Source organism: Cupressus sempervirens, chromosome 6 (assembly GCF_028749045.1).
Source record: "Cupressus sempervirens isolate cs-2001-9-10 chromosome 6, ASM2874904v1, whole genome shotgun sequence".
Lineage (NCBI taxonomy): Eukaryota > Viridiplantae > Streptophyta > Pinopsida > Cupressales > Cupressaceae > Cupressus > Cupressus sempervirens.
This window is the reverse complement of record NC_143123.1, coordinates 347,010,808-347,033,936: the sequence shown is the minus strand read 5'-3', so window position 1 is coordinate 347,033,936 and position 23,129 is coordinate 347,010,808. Positions and strand designations below refer to the sequence as shown.

At 35.4% G+C, this 23,129-nt stretch overlaps 1 protein-coding gene across 14 annotated transcripts in view; it reads left to right on the top strand.

Moving 5' to 3' along the window:
- POK (Vps52 / Sac2 family) overlaps window positions 1–23,129 on the top strand; it is a 227,940-nt gene that overhangs the window by 5,489 nt on the left and 199,322 nt on the right. For 5 of the 14 annotated variants that reach the window (XM_089788127.1, XM_089788126.1, XM_089788134.1 and 2 more), the window contains 2 exons: window positions 4,819–4,915; window positions 7,990–8,056. In XM_089788127.1, the coding sequence (XP_089644253.1) occupies window positions 8,054–8,056 (3 nt within the window). In that variant the 5' untranslated portion in view covers window positions 4,819–4,915; window positions 7,990–8,053. The remainder of the gene's footprint in view (window positions 1–4,818; window positions 4,916–7,989; window positions 8,057–23,129) is intronic. The other 9 variants (XM_089788133.1, XM_089788130.1, XM_089788129.1 and 6 more) reach the window with 3 other exon arrangements.

Sequence of the window (23,129 nt, the reverse complement as noted above, 5' to 3'; positions counted from 1 at the left end):
CAAGCACAACAAGTCATGGAAGATGATGACTTCCTAAAATCTGTAGAGTTTAAAAACTTTTTGTATAAAGTAAAGTAGAGTGAATTGGTTTTGAAACTCAAACCAGGAGAATCAGAGGAGAAAATCCAAGAGTTGGTAGATAAATTACATGCATATGATCCAAAAAGTGAGAAGATGACTCCTGCAGAGGCAAGGGACCTTGTTCAAAGAAATGGAATGCTTCTAGTGCTTGGATGGGATCTTGAGCAAGCTTTCATGCTTGATCAGATCAGGAGACAAGAAAATTCAATTTCATATGAGGCATTTGGTGCTGATGGTTTTCAAATGGGATCAGGCTTCAATATAGATTCAAAATCCTTAACAATATGGAGCATGGCACCTGAGACAAAAAAGCCAAAACTGATGGCTGTTTAGAATACTGCTCAAGGCAACATGATAGTATGGACCATGCGAAGTACTTCTGGTTTAGAGATTTCAAAGGCCATAAAACACTTCTCGTTCATGAATGAGGCCAAGGTTGAAGAGATAGAAACTAAACTGGCCAGGACCTTCCATGACTATATTGATATCAGGAAGTTATATGAGGAAGAGCTTAGGAAAAGCTATGTTTATAGCCAGAGAATAAATGAGTCAGAATCAAAAGGCAAAGAGATAGAGGCCGAGGTTGCATCCTTAAAGGAACAACTCAATGCGGCAGAACTGAGCAGAGCAGAGTCTAGGAGTGAGTAGCCACCAAAGGTCACTCAAGAGATGTCAACTCAGACGATAGAGCATGTGCAGAATGATGCTAAGCCACAAAGAATGAGCATAGATGTTGAAGCTCCACATCAAGGTGGTGAAATAAAGACTAGTGTCCTAAAAGGTATGATAGGTCACAGAGTAGATACACTGAAGATCTCGCAACAGGCACATAGCCTTTTCATTTCTCTATAGAGTGCTGAGCATGTATGCAATGCAACACTACTATGGCTGTCACCTATTTTTAAGCAATGGGGGCTATATATTCAGTTTTTGGGAAGATTAATTTTGTTGATGGCAAAGAAGCTAGATTTACCTGACAAAATCTTCATAGTGAAGGAAGGCCTGGAAACAATAAGAGAACTAATTGGCTTTTTTATTGGTAAGTTACAAATTATACAAAATAAAATGAAGGTCTTGTCAGGAGGAATAGATTCATATATCCCACCAATTTTGGATGCAAATATTAAGTTAAAAGACCGGCAGGAATTGTCAAATTGTTTTGACTCAATACTAGCTCAAGGAGGAGTAGCAACTATTTTTGATGATGAAAGTAATGTTGCTTTCAATGATTTAATTGATTCTCTTTTTAAGGTAGAAATTGATATAAACCGGTTTGTAACCGAATCGATAGCCATAACAAATGCCAAATGGAATAAGGCAGTTAGTGACTTGGATGAGGTTAGAGGCACTGAATGGCCTACAAAGAGAGAAATATATGTGTGGGAAGCGGTTGGAGAGATTAAAGCTTTGCCCACAGGAAGTAGTTAGGAATCACAGCTGGATGGCAGAAGGGACAAAATAGAGAATAGACATTGACAGTGACAGTTTGTTAAAGTGCACACATGCTCATCCTGGAGACACTTAAAGAAAAGTCGCCACCTGCCAATTTTGAAACTGCTTCCCCACTTTTGTCCAAGTACAATGAATGTTTGTAAAAGGAAAATATCTAAAATGTCTTTGTATTTGTTTTTTGAATCAAATTCTGACAAGTGTCCTCCCATTTGACGCTTATTGCAATCCTTGTCTATAAAAGGATTTCCAAGATGTGGAGTGATGATCCGAGTTCTGTTTTACTTTAGTGTTTATGCTATTTACAGTCGGTCTAGTTCTTGTGTCAATTATGTGTTGCATCAATTTTTGTACTTTGAGAATATAGTCGATATTGAATGACAAATTTGTCAAATTTTGAGTTTTGTATCAGATATGTATTGTTCTCAAGAAGATGAATACAAAAGGAAGTTTTGAATATCCGTGTCTTTGAATTCTGTCTCCATTTTCATATGTTTGTCACTTCGAGATTGAGTGAGCAAAGTTTATTTCAATTTAATGCAGCGGCGATAGGTTGTATGTCAATTTATGGTTGCTTTTAATTCAAGCAATTAAGTAAATGCTTCCATGAATTGATAGGGTTTCTAAATATATGGGAGGGATATTATAAGAATGGGATTTAGGGTTGACAATTGATAAATTTAATTGCAAGTCAATTAAATAGATCAAGATTTACTGGTATGACTCTATGTAACGTTGGATAAGGCACTGATCACCAATTGAGATGCAAATTGAAGCAGTCATTTAGTTGCATGATTCACACTTAAATCAAAATCAATTTTCTAAAATTTGTAACAGAGAATTATATGTTGGTCACTCACTTGTAATAGCTTTCTTTGAGTTTATGGTTGGCTGCTGTAAATCAAAAGTTGATTACAATTTCAAGAAGATATTAGACCATTTTCTGTTATAAGGGATAAATATTGGATAAGGAAGGTCAATAAATAAGTGATAAAATCCCTAGGTGTACCCACCTTGGCCTTGCAGAGCCTAAAGTGTAGAAAGCCTTTGTGCTTTGTTAAGTTGGTCCAGATCTGAATAGGTTCTTGCTGAACATGGGAAATAGCTGACCCCTAGGCATCTACTTTTATTCTGCATCTTGGTGCTTTTCTAGACCTGTGGTTTTAAAACAGCAACACCTACAACAGTATTCAGATCTTCACGCTTTCACAGGTTCTATTGCTCTTGCAAAGCTTTCTTACTATTTTATAGAAATTGAGCACATAAAGATAACCAAGACATTCATTAATTAAATGAGAGGCAATTAAAAAAATAAAAAAGGATTACAATGAAGTATGAAAAACCACATTATGAATGTGGGTTAAGTTAAAAAAAATACTAAAAGGAAATAAGACATTAAGTAACTTCAGTGAAACCTATAATTAATAACTACTTGGATGGAGTCATCCAAAACTATCCAAATAGCCCCTTCCTTGAAAACAACGATTGGGCCATTACTAAATAATAATTACTTTAACATAGACAAACAAATATAATAAAAATCCAAAAATATGTTTTTATTTCAAAAATTTGCTTTTCTTTGGAGTGAAATATGCATATTTATTGAAATGTATGTCTATAATGTTTGGATCTAAAAGATGACAACACCAAAATCTGAAAAAGACTTAATAAATTATACCATATCTCAACTAATGTTTCAGATTGCAAACTAGTTAAAGATGAAGATAAATTTTATTAATGTCCAATAGGTGACCACAAACGGGTCAAAGGGACTAAAGAGACAAACATGAAAACAACCAATGTTAGGAGCACGAAACGGTGACCAAAAACCATAAAGCAAAGAACAACCAACAAAAAGAAGGAAGAGAGACCAAGTTCCCGATAAACACATGGATTGTGGGAAGGGGCAAGAAGGCAACCCCAGGTCACCAAAGAAAACTAGGAACATAACGTGGCAGAGCATAACCCCAAAATTGAAGGATAATCTGCATAGGAGAGAGGGGGCAGTGCCGATGCCAATGATGTTGCCTTTAGAGGTGACCCACCCTACTGGTAGGATTTGATCTCTGCAAGTAGGATTATGGGGTCTCATAGATCTCATAGACCTGGACTGAGAGGGCGAGGCCAAGTGCTCTCGGGTGTCATGCACCATCCCTTGATAAAAGGAGGTAATGAGCTGATCAGACAGAGGGCTTGAGGGGCGCAAACTGGTGGCCTCCTGCATATAAATAGAAACACATCTTTGATCCGTGTACCTGAAGGAGGAGAGAGACCAAGCCTCTCTGAAAAGACAAAGAACTTTCCTCTAGTCTCATAGTAGATAGGACAATGGAAGACAAAGTGCTCCTCAGAATCCACCTCACTGAGAGTACAAAGCTGACAAACCCTACCCTGTCACATCTGTCCAACAAATGGTTGGTCTCAATGCAGAGACGGTGGGAACTGACTTATAATGACCCAGCAGAATCTGGGGTGTGTGCTGCTAATGGGGAAAAGTGTATGAAGGGCGGACAATGACCTTGTCTTGAATCCCAAGAAAGTGCTCAACATTGAAAGCCATCTTCTGTTGGAGCCTCTTGTGGGGGTTAACCCATGTGGTATGAACGTACTGCCTGTAAATTTCATCTCTAATGCACCGGTTTAGCTTCTATTGGGAGCGTAGGAGGTGGGGAGGGGCATCCAAAGAATACTGGAATGGGGGAAGTGGTCAATGTCAATTCCAATAGAACTCAAAAGTGCTGCAGCCCCAGCGAACAAAGTAATAGAAAATTCCTTGAGAAGATTTGGATGCCAATTCAGGCTCAATGAAGTAACATGTCTGTTGCACTTGTCTACAAACAGATCTTCACAGATCTTCAAGCTATCATTCGATTGTTTTCATCCCAAAAGACTTTCAGTTGAGAATTTAAAAAACCTTGTCATAAACCCTCCAGGCACACAGGCTTCACTATAACCTATTTCGAATTCATTTAATGAAATCTAGTGTTAATTTATGTTAACATTCATTTTTGTTAATGGTCAGTGCATAACTGACAAGAAAGTACAGTATAATATATTTCAAATTCATTTTTTGAAATCTAGGGTTAATTTATGTTCACATCGATTTTTGTTAATGGTGACTGCATAACTGACAAGAAAGTACAGTAATGACAAATGGCTGCAGAATTCATGATTGAGTCCAGATATACTGGCATATTGTTTCATAACTGCCTTTGTCCGAATGACATATTCATTCCTGCATGGCTATATGAAAAATACTGATGATTAATACAAGAATTTCTATTGCAGGCATTGTGACAACCACCTTTCACCCCAAATCCCATGCCAAACAAAATAACATACATATGAATTTGGAGCTACGAAAATTCAACAGAAGATAAGTTAGGTGCAACTACTTACTTGTTCATACATTCTGATATGACATCTTCATATATTGCAGAGTTTTATATCATGTCGGCCACATACTTTACCAAGACATGTGAAACCAGTTGTTTGCTGCTCTGAAATTGATTATATTGTGTTAGATTAAGCAGATTACTGAGATATATTTGTGATTTGGAAGAGGTTGTACAGACATGCTTTGTAATATGCTAAAAGATAATGTATAGTTTGTTGCTATTTTAGTAGGAGCAGAGGCGTTTAATGAAATTTGTTGCTAACAAAATGGCATTGGGTTTAGTGCCTCTGTATTTTCAGATTATTTAATTTTGCTAGCATTGAAAAATGATAAAATGTGAAAAATTATTTAATTTATAGAGAGACTATTATTCTTTTTGCAGTTAACGTTATGGTTATGTTTTAGAAATTGTGGTACTATTGTGGTTTTAATTAAGTCTGCCATGGAAGTAATCATTTGAGAAGCTTGTCAATCTTTTTTGTTTTTATTGCACACCTTTTATTGGTCAATAGTTTGAATGCTAGTTTTTATATGCTTTTCTTATTTTTGCTTTAGTGATGATTATGAATTGGCTGCTGTGAACACACCAAGTTAAGCAATTTGTGTGAGAAAGGAGGACAGAGATTATAGAAGATGAACTTAATTTTTAAAGAATAAGCATGTTACTCTTCTATTCCACACCTCTCATGTTGAATAATATACTACAATTATGAAAGATGAGTTAACTCCTACAACTCCTCCACTTCTCACACTAAATCTGGGTGGTTGTTTAACTACCATTTTTCTCTTCTTCTTATTTTCACTTTTAAATCTCTAAGTGAGTTGTGCTAACGACTTATAGACAATCAGTTTCAGAATAATATTAAGTTGTTTCTCAACAAATTAATATTTATTCCACATTAATAATACTAATTTAAACACCCACGTGAACACTAATTCTGAACACCTATAATAATCATGTGAGTTGTTACTAAAACTCACTTTACCTCACACATTATTATTATAACACATGTGAGTACTAAAATTAATTTGTGACACTTCCTTAGTGCGAACATGAAAACTACATCATATGAATTGAAAACAGAGTCTTATTCCTATGTGTACTTTTAGGTCCTCCAAGTGCTATTTAAATATTGCTGCACATGATCACCTACATATGGAAACTTATCTCGCTTTCACTCGCAGTAAACTCATCACCGACCTACCATACTACCAAGAAATCTAGTAGTGGATCTCTATAGCCAGTTGCTTTATATACAACTGCTTGCAACATAAACAATACCTACCTTTGTCTCTTTTCAAACTTTGTTGGAGAATGCTTACGATGTTTTACCAGCATGCAACAATGAAATGGAAACTAACATACAAAAGGTGATCTCATTATTAGTGGCTGACACAAGGCACTATTTAGCCTCATTCTTCCAATTTGATCTTTTTCCCCCCTTAACTCTAATCATTAAATTTTGTATGTAAATCTCTCAGAGCCTGGAAAATTTTGCCAAACACAACACATATGGCCCCAAAAATACAAGCAATATGCGGTATATGTTTGGCCATGATTAAAAGTAAAATTTTGGGTGTCAAATTCAACTCATAATGCACCCTTACACAAACAAAATTAATCAAATGTGTTTTAGAATTTAGAGTAATGATAAACTTGAGAAAATTTGGTGGAAACAACTTGTTGCCTTGTTAATTGAATGGGGTGATCTGAGTATTCTATTCCAAGATTAATTTTTGGAATGGGTATGGAAGACTGAAACTCTAACAAAAAAATTGATCTGTCACAATCATATTCTGGTGTGCATGGAATGTCACCACATATCCAATTTTAACTGACAAATCTACATCTTATCAGCAACCATTATTTTAAAGTTGCACATAATACAGCCTGAAGTAATATGCTGCCATATCTTTTACTTGAGGGTGGAATCGCCGGTAGTTTAAAAAAACAACATAATGCAGCAGAAGGAAAACTGTATATCACACCATCATTTTTCTGCTATTTCTTGTATGGAAAATCGCTTGCTAAATACTAATACTATTATCAAAGCATTTCTGGGTTTTATTCTTCTATTTATCATTTGACTAGGAAATTTTTATTTTGTTATGCAAAAAGAAAGAATTCTGTTTTCAATCTTCCAACATGAATTTGAACCCCAATAGAAGATTTTAAATGTTATGAGTGAATCAAAACTCCCAATGATGTTTTGAATGCCTCAACATCCATTTGGAATGCTGAGACATGGATTTTAGCAGCTAAATGATGATTTACATTCCTTATAATAGATTTAAATACTCAACACAGATACTATGCATGCCTATAGCATCATTACAACAATTAAAATATTCATAGGCACATGGATGGTATTTGCTCTGATACTATGTGAGAAAAATGGGCAGAGATTATAGAAGCTCAACTAAAAATTTTAAACAACACATATATTATGCTTCAGTTCCATACCTCTCATGTTGCATAAGATATTGCAAATATGAAAGATGAGTAATATAACTCCTATAACAGCTCCTCCAACTTCTCACTCTGAATCTAGGTTGTTCAACCACCTTTATTGTTGCCCTCTGATTTTCACTCCTAAATGTATACATGGGTTGTTTTAAGAACTTCTTCACAATAATAAACTCACAATAATATTAAGTCGTTTGTCAACAAGTTAATATGTATTACACATACTAATAATGGTAGTTTAAACAGCCATATGAACACTAATTCCTAATGCCTATAATAATTAGGTGAGTTGTTACTACAACTCATTTTACCTCATACATAATTTAATACACGTGAGGACTAACATTAATTTCTAACATTTTGAATCTTGAGATTGCAATATTTCTCTGCACAAAGAGGTAATATCTTGTGACTATTTTCTTAGTAAAATATTGTATATTTTCACTTACAATTATAATTATTGAATTTCTTTTAGTTGAGGACAATATTTCTTAAAACCAGCACATTATTTTGTGAGAATCTATTTCTCTATGGCACTGTGATTCAGGATCTTTCAAGTGTTGCTAATGAGTATTTATTGCTTTGATTACTGTAGACATAGGAAATAGTCACAACCTTGAAGATATTACATCAATTGAGCAATACGCCTGTTGCACAAAATGGTACGCCATTATAGTACTTCCTAACTTTTCATTTCTATTTAGAAAATAATCCTATATTTAAGACTTATTCTATGTGATATTATGTTTTGTAAACATGTCAATCTATGCAGTCTACAAGTGCATTAAAAAACACTGAATTCCTGATTCAATTGAGTGAACTTTAACATAAGCTGAAGACAGTGTGATTGAAATGATAGCAGTTACAAACATCCTTTATGCAGAATATAATGCATGAATGCCTTCATACACCTCCTACATGCCCATATGTCTGCCTGTTAAACCATTTCTTTAAGTACACCTTGTGAAAATGTTGTTCTATTATTTCTTTATAAGGAGTTTATTTTGTTTGATTTACAATTACTATAATCATATGAAAACAGGGTATTCAAATGTACAGTCATAATTTAACTCTCATTACAGAGCTTTATGACAGAGAAATCCATTTGAGGAACAAGCAAAGAATGTGTTTGCCCTTTAATTATTTTGTTGATTCCTATGGTCAGAATGCAAGTTACAGAGGTTTTTGTTTTTGTTATTAAAACGAGGAGTTTGACACTGCTTAGTAATATTTGGGATATAAAACAGATCCTCAGTGCATCCCTATTAGTAAGCTCTGGGATGGAGTTAGGGGGACACATTGGAGATGTCCCTGAGTCAGCTCCTACGGGATATCTTGTTTCATCTCCTAGGAGAATGGAGATACAATTGTCCAGGAATAAGCAATATCTAAATTTACTTGGAAGACTTACAATGTAGTGTCAACCTTGTTACCTTCATGGATTTAAGTCAACTTTATTTTATTTTAACACTATTTGTTAGCATTTAATTTTTCAGCTTCCTGATACCTTAATATCGAACAGCATGTGAGGTAAATCCATGTTGAAATTGGAAGGGAAGCTCCTGTATAACATTACGCTAATACTATATCTAGACTATTAACAAAATTTACAAGTACTCACATGATGCAAACAAATGTCTAGGATTTATTGTAAAGTGAAGTTAAGCAAATTGAACTTGCCCTATCATTTTGGCCTCCCGCATTAGCAGAATATTGAGATCAGTTTTGGTCTCATAGACTAGACTTTATAATTTAAGCCTAAGGTTATTAGCTGAATGAGTCAGCAGTTGATCTAAACACAAATATTACTTGTCCTATTAGCTAAAATACAACAACGAACAAGTAGATGTATATGAAATCTTAAGAAATAAGTTATTTCAACACATAGATGTATATGGAATATTAAGAAATAAGTTACTCCAACACATATATTACACAAGATTTCATAAACTGAATGGTTAGAGCTGCATGCAAAGCTACAACATAGATGAAAAATAATGGAAACAAAAGTCTAACAATATTCTTTACTTTCATTTCAATCAAGAAAATCTAAATCATAGAAGTAGAAAGTGGGTATTGCCAGGTTTTGCAATTCCCCCCCAACCCCACCCACACAAAAAAATCACGATTTAACCATTGTCAACATTCTTTCTGAAATTTTCCCACATAATCTTGATTCTTGATAATAATGCCAAAATTGCTTGTAATTGTGGGTTCTAACGATTTTTGACTTTTTTTCCCTCAATTTTTGTCTGGCTAGGGCGTTACACTGATTTCATAGGGCATGGGTTAGGCATTCCTAGTGACTCTCATTTGTTTCATGTTTGTGCCATCTGATTTTCTATCATGTTTGTGCATTGATTTGCTTCTATTGGGATTGCTGCAATCAAACACCAAATCAATCACCCTAATAAAAAACTCACTGATTTCGTTTGAAAACTTTCAGTCAAATGCAGATGCATTTTAAATATTGGTAGAGGAACAATGGCACAGGAGTACTCCAAGGAAATCAAAATGAAACATGAAGGCTCATGAAATGCCATGAGTAATATAATGTAAATGTATGTCCTTAGAGGTCATAAGGTCTCAAAGACCAAGTAGATTGAATTGGCAATGTAACAAGACCTAAACTGTAAACCTTTGACATTTTGGGCATGTATAAGCCCAAACGGTCAACCTTGGTCAGCATGTCATGGAGGTCTAGGAATTATGTTTTGTGTTCAAACTGTCATTGCTATTATTCTGATTAAAAGTTTAACATGATATCAATCTGGGTTTGAGGATCGTAATCAGATTTACATAGCAAAAGAGTAGTCTTTTCTCCCCCATATTCAAAGAACTACATCAAATCTTCAAAAAAGTGAATGATCGTAAAGTAGAAGACATTCTTGAAGGAGCCTAAAACTTTTACTAAAGGAAAGTGAGAGTCCTCCTTACCCTTGAGCAAAACGATCTACTCCAATTTGTGGAGGAAAATCCATCTAAACCTGATGATCAGCAGAGAAATTAATATTCAAGAACAGTGCTCTCAAGGCAAAGAAGCTTTTGATGGACTATGTGAAAGACCATCTAGTACCTAACATTTATAAATTGTCTATTGCAAGAGATATGTTTAAATCATCAGAAAGCCTATATGAAATCAACAATACAAGTAGGGTTTTTTTATTAAGACAACAATTACACCAAGTAAAAATGACTAAAGGAGAATCTGTCACGTCCTTTATGAAGATTTCAGATTTAAGAGATCAACTTAGTGCTACGGGAGATCATGTTATAAACAAAGACCCTATATTGCTAGCTTTAAATGGCCTTCCTCAATCTTGGAAGCCATTTATCCAAGATATTAGTGCACTACCTAAGTTCGATCTCCTTAGAACCTATTGCATTCAAGAAGAATCCAGGTTGATTGCAGGAGGATTAATTAGGAACACACAAATGAAGACACTGAAGAGCACACAATTATACTGAGAGTGGGGGGGGGGGGGGGTTGGGGGGGTGGAATCAGTATAATAATAACTTTGCAAATTTAAAACTTTTATCCAAACAATAACTTCAAATACCCAAATAAACAATTATGCACATGAACACAATAACACAATGTTTACATGAAAACCCAATATGGGAGAGAACTGCAGCAAATAAATGCTTTTTATATAAACTTGTTCTTCTACAATGTGTTAGCCTACACATGGACCCCTATTTCAAAATTGGTAGTTTGTTTCACTAGTATTCTACATTTTGGCAAACCTTTTCTCTCTGAATCTGCATTTTGGTAAGTGGAAACGTAAATCATGAACTCCATCGAACTAGCTTATTCTAGTTCAAACCGGTTCAAGATGGTTAGTGATGGTTCAAGTGTTCATCAATTCAGAAATGTGACTGAGTTTAGAGGAACAGGTTTAGTGGCCCTGGTTCATCAATTTGAGGTTCAAAATTCAAGGTTCAGTGCAAAGACATGGTTATTAGTGCAGCTCCATGGTTCAAGTTGCTGATCTGCAGATTCAAGGGTTCGAAACAAATGTCAAAGATCTGGTTGAGCCATAATCATTGGAATGGTATAGACATGAACAAGATACACGACATTCTGGCACAAACATTTGAGTAAAAGTCTCATTGGTCAGAGGTTCCATATACATAGATAGCCTATCAACCTATCTTTATTTATAAAATCCGCATATACAAAGGGGCTCCGAAGCCCTTTATGTCCTATGAACCCAATATTATGGATCAACTTGCTTCAACAAAAGAATTTTGAACCCAATTAAGTAAATATATGATAATTGCAGGTGTGGTTCATAGGTTATGACACGAATTGAAAATCATGAAACCTTCGAGATAGAAAAGTGTCGAAAGTTGTTGACTATTTAATGACACATACGAGCAAGAACATATGAAAAAGTGTAATCTGTTGCCAAAAAATTGCAAAATGGTTCGGATCACAAGTTTGAGCCTCGAAAGTTCACATGCAAAATACTATAGCTCATGGAGGCATACATTGATGACATGATGATATGACAGCGCACATGGTCATGCATCCTAGTTTGAATCACATCCGAATGTATCAATGGACATTTGGAACATCATTGAAGGGATTCTAAGTGTTGAGAGTTTAAAAGATGTGAACATCCCTTGCCGTCAAATGTTAATAAAGAAGATGAACAAGTGTTTGATGGAGTGCCTCGGCATGTAATGCTACCAAAACCAAATGTCAGAGCAATCTTTTGGTTTTCATCAAAGCATCATAGGTGAACAGTCAAATTCTTACTCACCAAGCATAGAGCCCATAAGATAGCCATGAATAGATAGCAAAGTCGCCAGGAAGATGAATTCAGATTGAGACTTCCCTTTTTGTGGCCCCTAATTCCCAATACAGGCTTGATATCAATATCATGATGTTTGTAGACATATCCAAGACCAGCAATGTATGAATGCTCCCAAATCATTTTGTGCCACAAAAATTTACATTTCCATTTTCGAGTGCCACCACTTGTAAGCCTTGGGGGTGAAACTTTCATTGCAAATTGTTTAGACGAGATTTTGGTTCATAAGGATCCCTAGGCAAAGGGTGCCAAAATTTGAGAGGGGCAATCAATAGAAGGTATTCCAAGTGCAACATAAGTAGATTGGGTTTTTGAATCAGCCCCAGGGTCTTTTTCCTCATGCTTAGGCTCATACTCAAATAAATTTGTACCTTCAGAAAGAAATTCCATTTCTCTTTCTGACATTCCAGATGTGTTAGATCCCACACCAGCTATTTACACTAGCGACACTCCTCTACAAGTGGCCAGAGACAGAGCAGGGCCTCTACACATCGGCAAGCATATCATTCAGTGACTGATTTCTTTTCGCCTAGAAAGGACTCCTAGTCTCTCTCTTGGCCTTCTCTCTGTCTCTTTGTTTGTTTTTTCTGGTTGTTTGTATTTATTTTTGGACACCTTTGTGTATTCCTGCTGTTGTTAGTTTCATTGTTGTAATCTTCCAATCCCATAGACCTTTTTTTGGTCTTTTGTTGGACATTAATATCATTATCTTATCTTATCTTATCTCCATTGCGAGTAGAGGTTATTTAGACATTGCATTTCACAAAAGGATAAATTTCGGCCTAATTAGGATTTTTTAAAAACAAAAGTAAATTGTTAAATTACAACATTCAACTTGGTTTAGAAATTGAAATACGTTTCAGCCAAACTTAATAACAAAAAAATTAAAATAACAATACATTCAAAATTTCGAAGTTCAAACATTGAGATAAAAAAAAAACTATAAAAAAAACACAATGCATTCAAAGAATCAAACTTCAAGCAAGTTATAAAAATAAAACTACTTTCAATAATAATCTGAATCTCAAACGTTGCATTCAAAATTTAGTAGGAAAAAAAAATAAAATCTGAAAATAAAGCAAAGAAAATTGTAAAAACCCCACCTTGTGCTTGATAAATCTCGATCATCTTGCTCCTATTAATCTTGAAATCACTTGCAAAATCACTCACCAATCACTCTTTCAAACTCTTTTTCTCTCCCTCTCATCTATTGCAAAAAAATGAATGCCAAATGAAGTATATGGGCCTTATGAAGGCTTAGAGGGCCCCATATGGGACCCACATCATTTTAGGGTTCCTTAGGAATTAATTAGCAAAAATAAAAATACAATTTAAACTCAAAAAAATCATTGTATCTCGCTTGTGGCTAGCTGCATCTCATCATGTCTTGGGTGTGGTCGAGGGACTTAAGGAAGTCCCCAAGTACCATCCTGTCGCCCTTGAGTTTCAGAGCACCCACGTGGTTTGGGAATGGATGAGGCCGCGGTATGACGAAGCTCAAGCAGTGGTGGGGATATGCGGAGCACCCGTCCCAAGGACATCCTAACACCCAATACTCTAGGGTTTTGGGCCGCGTGTGCGACCCCAAGTTTCATTGGGTATAACCCATTGCTTTTGAAGTTTGATCTCAATCTGTTTTTTTTCAGAGAGAAAACTATGATTTGGGATTGAATTTTGCATGGGTTGTTTCAATTTTGAGAACTCAAAATTTGTGGACAACAAAGTTGAGTGTTGGATTTTTGGGTATGCATTTCTTATTAGGTGGTGTCGCAAAGAGTACACACAGAAGCAATCACATATCTACCAGTAAAGAACAGATATTGATTGATTAAACAACTCTCATGATAAAATATACATGCCAGGCTATAAGGCCTTCCTGGTTGTGGCCGGTTCAAAGAATTACAACATCAGAGCTCTAAGCTAGCCATCTTGATACTTTCTTCTACTATCAGATTTCTAGACTACAAAACTTACTTTCCTAAAGCTAATTCTGATGCAAGGTAGGTAGGAGAAAGGAACCAATTCCTATCCCCACACCTCGTCAAGAGTACACACGGAAGCAATAATAGATCTAGCAACAAATTAATAACTTTATTTTAGAATAGATACTGATTGATTAGATAACTCTCATGATAAAATGTACATGCCAGGCTGTAAGACCTTCCTGGTTGCGGCCAGTACAAAGAATTACAACATCAAAGCTCTAAGCTCGTCATCTTGATACTTTCTTCTACTATCAAACTTCTAGACTACAAAACTTACTTTCTCGACTCAAAAATGATATTTTTTGCTTTTTTAGTCTAAACCCTATAAAGGGCCTTTATAAGGCCATTCAACCTAAAAGGCATATCATTTTGTTTGTTCTTTTGCTCTAAACTCATTTTGTCTCCATTTTGGCATTTCAAAGGGCAGGTTTTTTTTTTTCCAAGGGGGCTCATGGAATGCCAAATAGCTGCCACAAAGGATATTGAAATGTCAAATGTAAGCATTTAACCCTATTCCTTAGTCTTTTAATTGTTTTCCTATAGATTTTGATCAATTTTATCAATTTGTGATGAATTTTTATCAAGATTTTGTATAATTTGTCTATTTAGAAATAAAAGAAACGAGTTCAATTCTTTATCATATTTTTTTGAATCTTCATTTTGCACTTGTGCACTTGTTTTAGTTACTTTTTTGTAATTTAAAATTGTGTAATTTTTTATAATAGAAAAAAATTAGATTACAAGAATGGTGAGTAGTCAAAGTTGTTCGGGTGTGAAAGAAACCAAAGATTCAAAATTGATTTAGGATCTCCTTTACAAAGACATACCACAAGGATTGAACAACTTTTAGGAGGTGGGGGATGTTTTTAGAAGTGTAATTTGTGTAATAATCAATTTAATATCTCATATTATTGAGTGAAACTTCACTTTATGGGCCCTTTCGAGAAAGAGATTGCAATGTGTGAAGGTCTAACTAGGAATGGTTTGTCTACCATAAAAATAACAACATTCATAAGAGAACAAGATGTTGAGATAATGGTTGTTGCACACACTGCATAATATTTTTATATTGTATTATTTTATTTTATTATGTAATGTTGCACCTAGGAGCATCTAGATGGATGTGCAACATGTAAAGATTCCCATGAGATATATTTGATGAGTTGTATTGTAACATTGTGATAATATTAGATGTAATTATTTAATATTGAGGAAAATAATTAAATGTCCAATATTAAATGTGGGGTCAATGGGTTAGGTAGCACATGGTTTATGTAATACCACTTGGTGGTTTTGTGAGACTTGCTACTATATAAGTAGCTACAAAGGTAGTTGTAGATATAAGACAAAAAAACGAAAATACAAGAGTTGAGAAAGATGAGGCTTGACAGGTTAGCCAAGGGAGCATTTGTGAAGGTTGGAAGTATGACATGTGATGTGTGGATTCATACTTGTTCACATGGATTGCTTAGTGGTGGCTATGGCTTTGAAGGGTTCTATGGTTGTACTGCAATAGTGTTTTTCTGAATAATAGATGGTGATGGATGCTTTTGGAGGTTGAGTTTTTTTCCCTCAATGAGGATTTCCTAAGGTATATATCGTGTCACATTTTTGTGGGTATGTTGTCTATTATCTTGTATGTGGATTTCAATTACATATTTATTTCATATCTGTTATGGGCTATGTGGAAATGGTTACATTTTTTGTTGCAAGTTTCCTTACATGTGGTATCAGAGCTATGGTTGTGTTATTGTAACCTTAGATTGAATCCATGAGAATGCATGCGAGGATAAAAGAGAGGGCAAGATATATGATTTTTGTAGGTCTTTTATTGCAGATCTGAGAGTTTTGAATTTGCTATTATGATGGGATATTGGTAGATTTTGGGCATGTGAAATTGTTAGTCAAAAGAGATTTTTTTGATGTTTCATTTAAATGAGAGTTTAATAGGGGAGTTTGCAGAAATGACCTCTTGGACAAAAACAAACCTCACCATTGGATCCAGGTTGATTTTTTCATAAATTTTCATAAATAATATGCCTTAGTTTTGCCACGTTGATAGAAAATGCATAAGGATTTTAGTTTCAGCCTGTGAAGGCCGTCAAATTTAATCTTGTCATAATTTTCGTCAGAAAAATAAAATAAAAATCGCAGTGAAAATGGTAAAAAGGCTGTGTTAGTAAAAGGGCGATAACTTAATCTCAAGATATCAGATCTTGGACTTCTTATAGTCGTTGGAAAGCTAATTCAGAGCACTACAACTTGGTATAGGTTTGATTATGTGAATTTGATATTTTGTCAGGTTTTAAGAGCCCAAAAGTCGGATGTTGTTTATCTTGAGCACAAATTAAGGCATAACTTGGGCATACAAAGTCAGATTTTGGACTTAGAGTAGTCAACGAAAAACTATTGGAGAGCTCTACACATTGACTCAAATTTGGTGCAGGTTTGGCATGATTTATTTGGTGATATATTAATTTGAACAATTTATGATATATATTGATTATGGTAACATTGTAGGTTTATGACATTGCATGTTTTGGAGATTTGGGATTTGATGTCATTATATACTCAATTCATATTTCAGATTGGTCTCATGATGATATGATTATCAGTGTTTGGTTTGGATATGTATGATGACTTGTTGGGTCTACAAGTTATGCAATGTTGTAAACGGTCTATACTTATAGGTTGCATTTATGGTTTGGATATGGGTTGTCTTTGCCCATTGATCTTTCATTATTAATTCATATTCAGATTGGTGGCTTGGATTTGGGTTGTTTATGCTTTAAGTCACATGATTTGCTGATTTTTCTTTAGGTAGAAGGGATGAGATGTTGTTATCAGGTATAGTTACGTTGGAGGATTGCGGTAGACGATTTTATGCTAATAGGTTGGACACATTGATAGTTAGTTGCTCGGTTCATGGATGTGATCATGGTGTCATGGATTTTGGTATGACATGATTGGATATACAAGTATATCCTTGATGTTCATTGGTTTGGATTCGTAACTTGGTTATGGTGGTATATCTTTTTGGTTGAGGATTATGGTTATTTGGTTTCTTTTGAGGAGCTCATGATGTGTACTTTGAGTTCTTTGATGGTTTGATGCCTTGGTTGATTCTTAAGGTTAGAGGATGGTTTTTCATCACGATGTCATGGATAACTTGGATGCACAGTTTAGTGGGAGGTTGTGACAGTGATGAGGTTACAGTATAGGATTAGTTCCTAGTTTGATTTGTATCTTCTTGGTTTGGAGATCTTGGTTTCACTTGGTACTGACACTTTGGTTGTTTGTGTGTAGACCTAGAGGATCTTCATGTCAGAGATGGATTTTATGATGCCCTGGGTGACTCAGTACCATAGTTGAGTGGGAGTTTTTGGCATTGATATATTTATTGAGAGTCTGTAGATGTTGGAGGTTTGTCTTAGATTCTGTTGGTGTAGAAGCGTCTTTGACATTTGCATGGTGCACGTGTTATCTTCATGGTGTGTGAAGAAGGTTGGATCTTGAGGACTCATGGGGTTCTTGGTTATCTTCATGGTGTGGATGGATCTTCATGCTATGTGGAGATGGTTTTCTTCATGGTGTGTGGAGATGGTTGCATTTTGAGGACTCATAGGGTTCTTGGTAAAGATGTGGTTTATTCTTTCATTTGACATGTTATCCTTGGTGTGAGGATGGTTTCATTATTATGTCATTGTATACTCTTGACATGCATTTAGAGTTTTGACATGTTTTGGTATGTTCATATGGAACATGTTCTCTTTGGTTGAGATGGTTTAGATCATGTTGTCATGCTTATGTTCCTGAGGCCATGGTTGGAATTTTGACATTAATCTTGGTTTAGTTTCTTGGTATTGAGTATATTGATCATTTGTTGGATACTTCATGATATTGTTATGTTGCATTTGGAGTTGGCATGGATTGATTGGTTACGAACTGTGTTCCATGGGGACGCGTCCCCTAAGCTTTTAGGCTCATACTTGTCCCGGGGATGAAACAAGGACGTGGGGATGAATTTTTGCCGTCCCCAAAGCTCTCCCCTTTTTTCCAAATTCGAAAACGTCTCCGAAACGACAAAAAAAATTGGGCAGGAAAATTGGGGACAACCAGTAGTACTAGGGATGGCCCGAAACTTCTAGCCGCCCCCTTTTTTTCCAGCTAGTCAAGTAAAGGCAAAATAGTAATTTTTTTTTTTGGGCAGGTCTTTAGTTGTCTTAAAGTCATAATAAATATATGCAAACCATATTTGTCCATTAAAACACTAAAACACTAACTTTTCTACTCATTTTAAGATATGATGTACCTGCTAAAAGGGAAAAACAACATAGAGTAACAACGGTAGCAGCTGTGAGGAAAGATTACATTTAGTATTTCTATTTACTACTTACTATTTTAGTTGCACTTCTCTTTATTCCATTTTGATTTCATGCATAATACTTGGAGACTTTAGGCATTTTGATTTTACTATGTATGTATGTGATATGTTATAATGGAGGTACTTAGTATTTGTCATTTGATAATTTTCCATGTATTGATCTTCTAAAATGTTTATGGTGAATGGTTTATCAATGTTATGATATGCATACTTGAATTTTGTCTCTCTATATAAAATAATCCCCTATGTTTTAATCACTATCCCCCAAGGTTTCGTCCCCTAAATTTTGGCTTTGACCCATCCTCGTACTGGAAACATGTCCCCGTCCCAGAAACTCCGTGGAGCATAGGTTACAAGTGCTCAGGTTACTTAGAGATGGTGGTGATGCTGATTTCTCTTAGATTAGAGAAGTATTTGTTGGGACAATTGATAGTTTTAGCAGGTTATCCGAGGGGCATTCACCTGATATGGACTTGAGAGGAGATTGTTCTTAGATGGTTCTTGGTTGGAGACTTGGATATCTTAATGAGCATTCTCATTCCGCACTCTTGGTCTACTCGTCAGTTGACTCCTTGAGAGGTATAGCCCATTGTTTCTCTTAGGCACATTATGTTTATGCTTATCTTTCATGGATATGGATCTTGAGCTATTGTACTTTATTTAGTTCTTGAGGTTTCATTGGAGAGATAGTTTAGCATTGGTTATCTCCATGTGCATATGTTGTTGTTATGTTGGTTGAGTTTGGGAGGTGGTTTTATATTGGGCATATTTTTTGGATTAGAAATGGTTATTTCTTGGTTTAGGAATGGTTTATGAGTTTGATCTTCTTGTGAGAGGCTTACATCCATGATTAGTTATATGATATGATTTGGGTGTTGTTGTAGCTTTTTGGTTGGGGTTTTATGGAGGAGATCTTACTTGGCACAATTTACATTTAGAGGTGTGTGTAGAAGGACATGATACAGGTTATTATTTGCATGGTTTCTTTGTGGTCTTGGTTATCTTTCTGGATGTTCGGTATCACTTACGTTGGATTTGAGATTGGTTGGATATTGTGATCATTAGTTCGTGTTCATGTATGCCATGTGAGAAATGACATGGTTATTTCTTTATCTCTTTCCATTGTTGGTTGAGAACTGGAGAGAGCATTGAAGATTTGTTATGAGAGTTGTTCTTGCAAGTTATTGGTTTATATGTTGTGAATGTCCTTGATACTATATGAATTCACTTTTTTGAGACGCTGTGATTGGATTGGTTATGAATTTGACATTATCTTTTATAGTGGGAGCTTCTTGGTATATATTTGTTAGGTATTGCTCTTAAAGCTTGTGATTGCAGATTACAGATTGGATATGTTGATGATGTGAGATTCACTTGGTATACCTTTAGATGTATGGATAGTTGGATGGGTTGGCACTTGCTGTGGGTGCTATTTTAGCTATGGATATTTTACAACTATAGATATATGTGATTACCTTTGGATCAGGTGTTTGCGCTTGTCATTACACTTGGTACAAGATTTTATGATCTTCTTGAATGACAGGTTGGGTGGCTTTCTCTTTGGATGACTTCTATGTATGTCCGGTGGCAGTGGCATAATAGGAGGTGGGATCATTCATGTTTGAAAAGTTGGATACTTTGATTTTGTTGCGGGAACTAGGATGGAGCACATGGTGTACATTGATCCATGATGGTGGATGTGCTAGGAGGGGTTTTTTCTTTGTTCATTTATTTGGCCATGGAGTGACCCTGTGCAATGTATACAAGTGAGAGATTGTTGAGATAATGGGTGTTGCACACATTGCATAATATTGTTATATTGTATTATTTTATTCTATTATGTAATGTTGCACCTAGGAGCACCTAGATGGATATGCAACATGTAAAGATTCCCATGGGATATATTTGATGAGTTGTATTGTAATATTGTGATAATATTTGATGTAATTATTTAATATTGGAAAAAATAATTAAATGTCCAATATTAAACTTGGGGTTAATGGGTTAGGTAGCACATTGTTTTAGCACATGGTTTATGTAATACCCCTTGGAGGTTTTGTGAGACTTGTTACTATATAAGCAACTGCAAGGGTAATTCTAGATACAAGACGAAAAGGCGAAAAGACAAGGGTTGAGCAAGACAAGACTTGACAGGTTAGCCAAGGGAGCATTTGTGAAGGTTGGAAGCATGGCATGGGATGTGTGGATTCATGCTTTTTCACATGGATTGCTTGTATATGACTATGACTTTGAAGGCTTCTATGGTTGTATTGCAATGATGTTTTTGCTGAATAATACATGGTGAAGGATGCTTTTGGAGGCTGAGTTTTTTCCCTCAATGAGAGTTTCCTAGGGTATATCTTGTATCACATTTTTGTGGGTATGTGTGGATTTCAGTTACATATTTATTTCAGATCTATTATGGGTTATGTGGAAATGGTTACATTCGTTGTTGCAAGTTTCTTTACACAAAAAGATGTTGATTAAATACTTGCAAGAGGAAAACAAAGAGCTCATTCTTCCGCAAAGAAAAAACAATGAATTTACCCATTGACATAGTGGTGCACTCCCACATCCCTTGTTGAATATACCCTCAATAGAAGTTGAAGATGAAGTATAAATTTCACCCACAAAAAAATTCCTTTGGAGAAGGCATTTAAAATGGGATCAAGAGATATAGCTGAACAAAAAATTGCACATTGTATCTATGCCAATGGTCTTTTTGACAACTTTGTGGTCTTTTTGACAACTTTGTGAGATCACCATATTAATGGGTAATGGTGTGGGCAATCAATAGTGCACCTCCTGGTTTCACAAGTCGTGGTCATAAAAAAGTGTGTACTACCTTATTGCAAAGAGAGAAGAATTCTATAGAGACCTTACTTAAACCAATTAGAGATTCTTGGATTGAATTAGGAGCTTCTATTGTTATCAATTGATGGAGAGATTGCAAAAATCACCCATTGATAAATGTTTTTGCGGTGCCTCCCAAAGGGTAATGCTTTCGAGGGTGGTTAATTTTGAGGCGCAAGTCAAAGATGTGAAGTTCATTTCTAGAATCCTCATTGAGTCCATAGAGATGTTGGGTCATGAGAATGTGGTCCAAGTCATAACATAAAATAGAAAAAATTATAGGGTTGCAGGTTCTTTGGATGAGGCAAGATATGCACACATTTTATGGACAACATACACCGTGCACACCCTCAACTTGGCAATACAAGCAATTGACACTCAAATAGAGTGGGTGAAAGAAATATACCAAGAGGGTGAGAAGATCTTGAGGTTTGTGACAAACCACCAAATGTCACAAGTGGTGTTTACAACTTTCTTGAGATTGGAATTGTTGAAGGTAATTTAATTTATGTCATGTTCAATATGTATATAAATTTATAATATTATGTTGATATGTTATATTCATAGTTTGTGTCATTAACTTATTGACGTGATCCTAGGTTGCTGAGACCTAATTTGCATCTCATACAATTTTATGTGACAAATTTTGAAGATGTGAGAGGCATTGGTTCAAATGGTTATCACCAACCAATGAGATGTATGGAAGTAGTCAAATTTAGAAAGGGCCCAAGAGGTCAAGTCATTAATCTTGGGTGACAATTGGTGGACTTGTGTAGAATCATCGAGCCTATCACGACTACAATCATGTTTGGTGACATAAATTTACCATGTTTGGAGGATGTCTATGATGGCATGGACATCATGATAGAGAAAATAAAAGTGGTAATACACAAAAAAGAGAATGACCTCAAAGAAACGTTTTGAAAAGGGCAGAATCAATCATTCTTCATTGTTGGAACAAGATGACCATGTCATTGCACCTCCTTGCATATCCACTATCTCTAAGGTGCTATATGAATGATGTACTTTCTATAGGGAGATTACCACTATATAGAGATTCTAAAGTTGCAACTAGGTGCAATCTGGCATTTAGTAGACTCGTCCAAGATTTGGAAGTGGAGCAAAATGTTAGGAGAGAATTTGACTTGATTGTCTCAAGTAGAAGTCATATTCCTTGAGCTGTTAATGACCAATCGACAATGGATGCTACTACACGGCGGTACTTCAATAGTCAAGACTATATACATCTTCAACCTCTTGCAATTAAGATCCTTTCACAAGTAAGTTTTTTTGTTCTTTTTTATCATTTGTATTCTAGAATTTTAGTTCTTCGCTTTTTAATTTATTTTGCATTTTTTATTTTTAATTTTGTTGGTTTTCTCTTTAATTTCAATAGGTCTCAAGCTCTTTTGCTGCTGAATGGAATTGGATTACATACTCCTTTACCCACTCAGTGAAGCATAACTAATTGGCTGCTAAAATAGTAGAGCATTTTGTTTATATTTGTTCCAATTTGTGTCTTCTATCACATAAAGATCGCAACACAAGGGCAGGCAATGAAGCTTTGAGATGTAGCTGTTGAGAGTGGATGCAACCATTGAAAATCCCACTAGAGTCATTATTGGTTAAGATGATGACATACCTACACATGGTGCAGTGTGAGTGGCATTTCTTTGGGTTTAAATGACCTTGA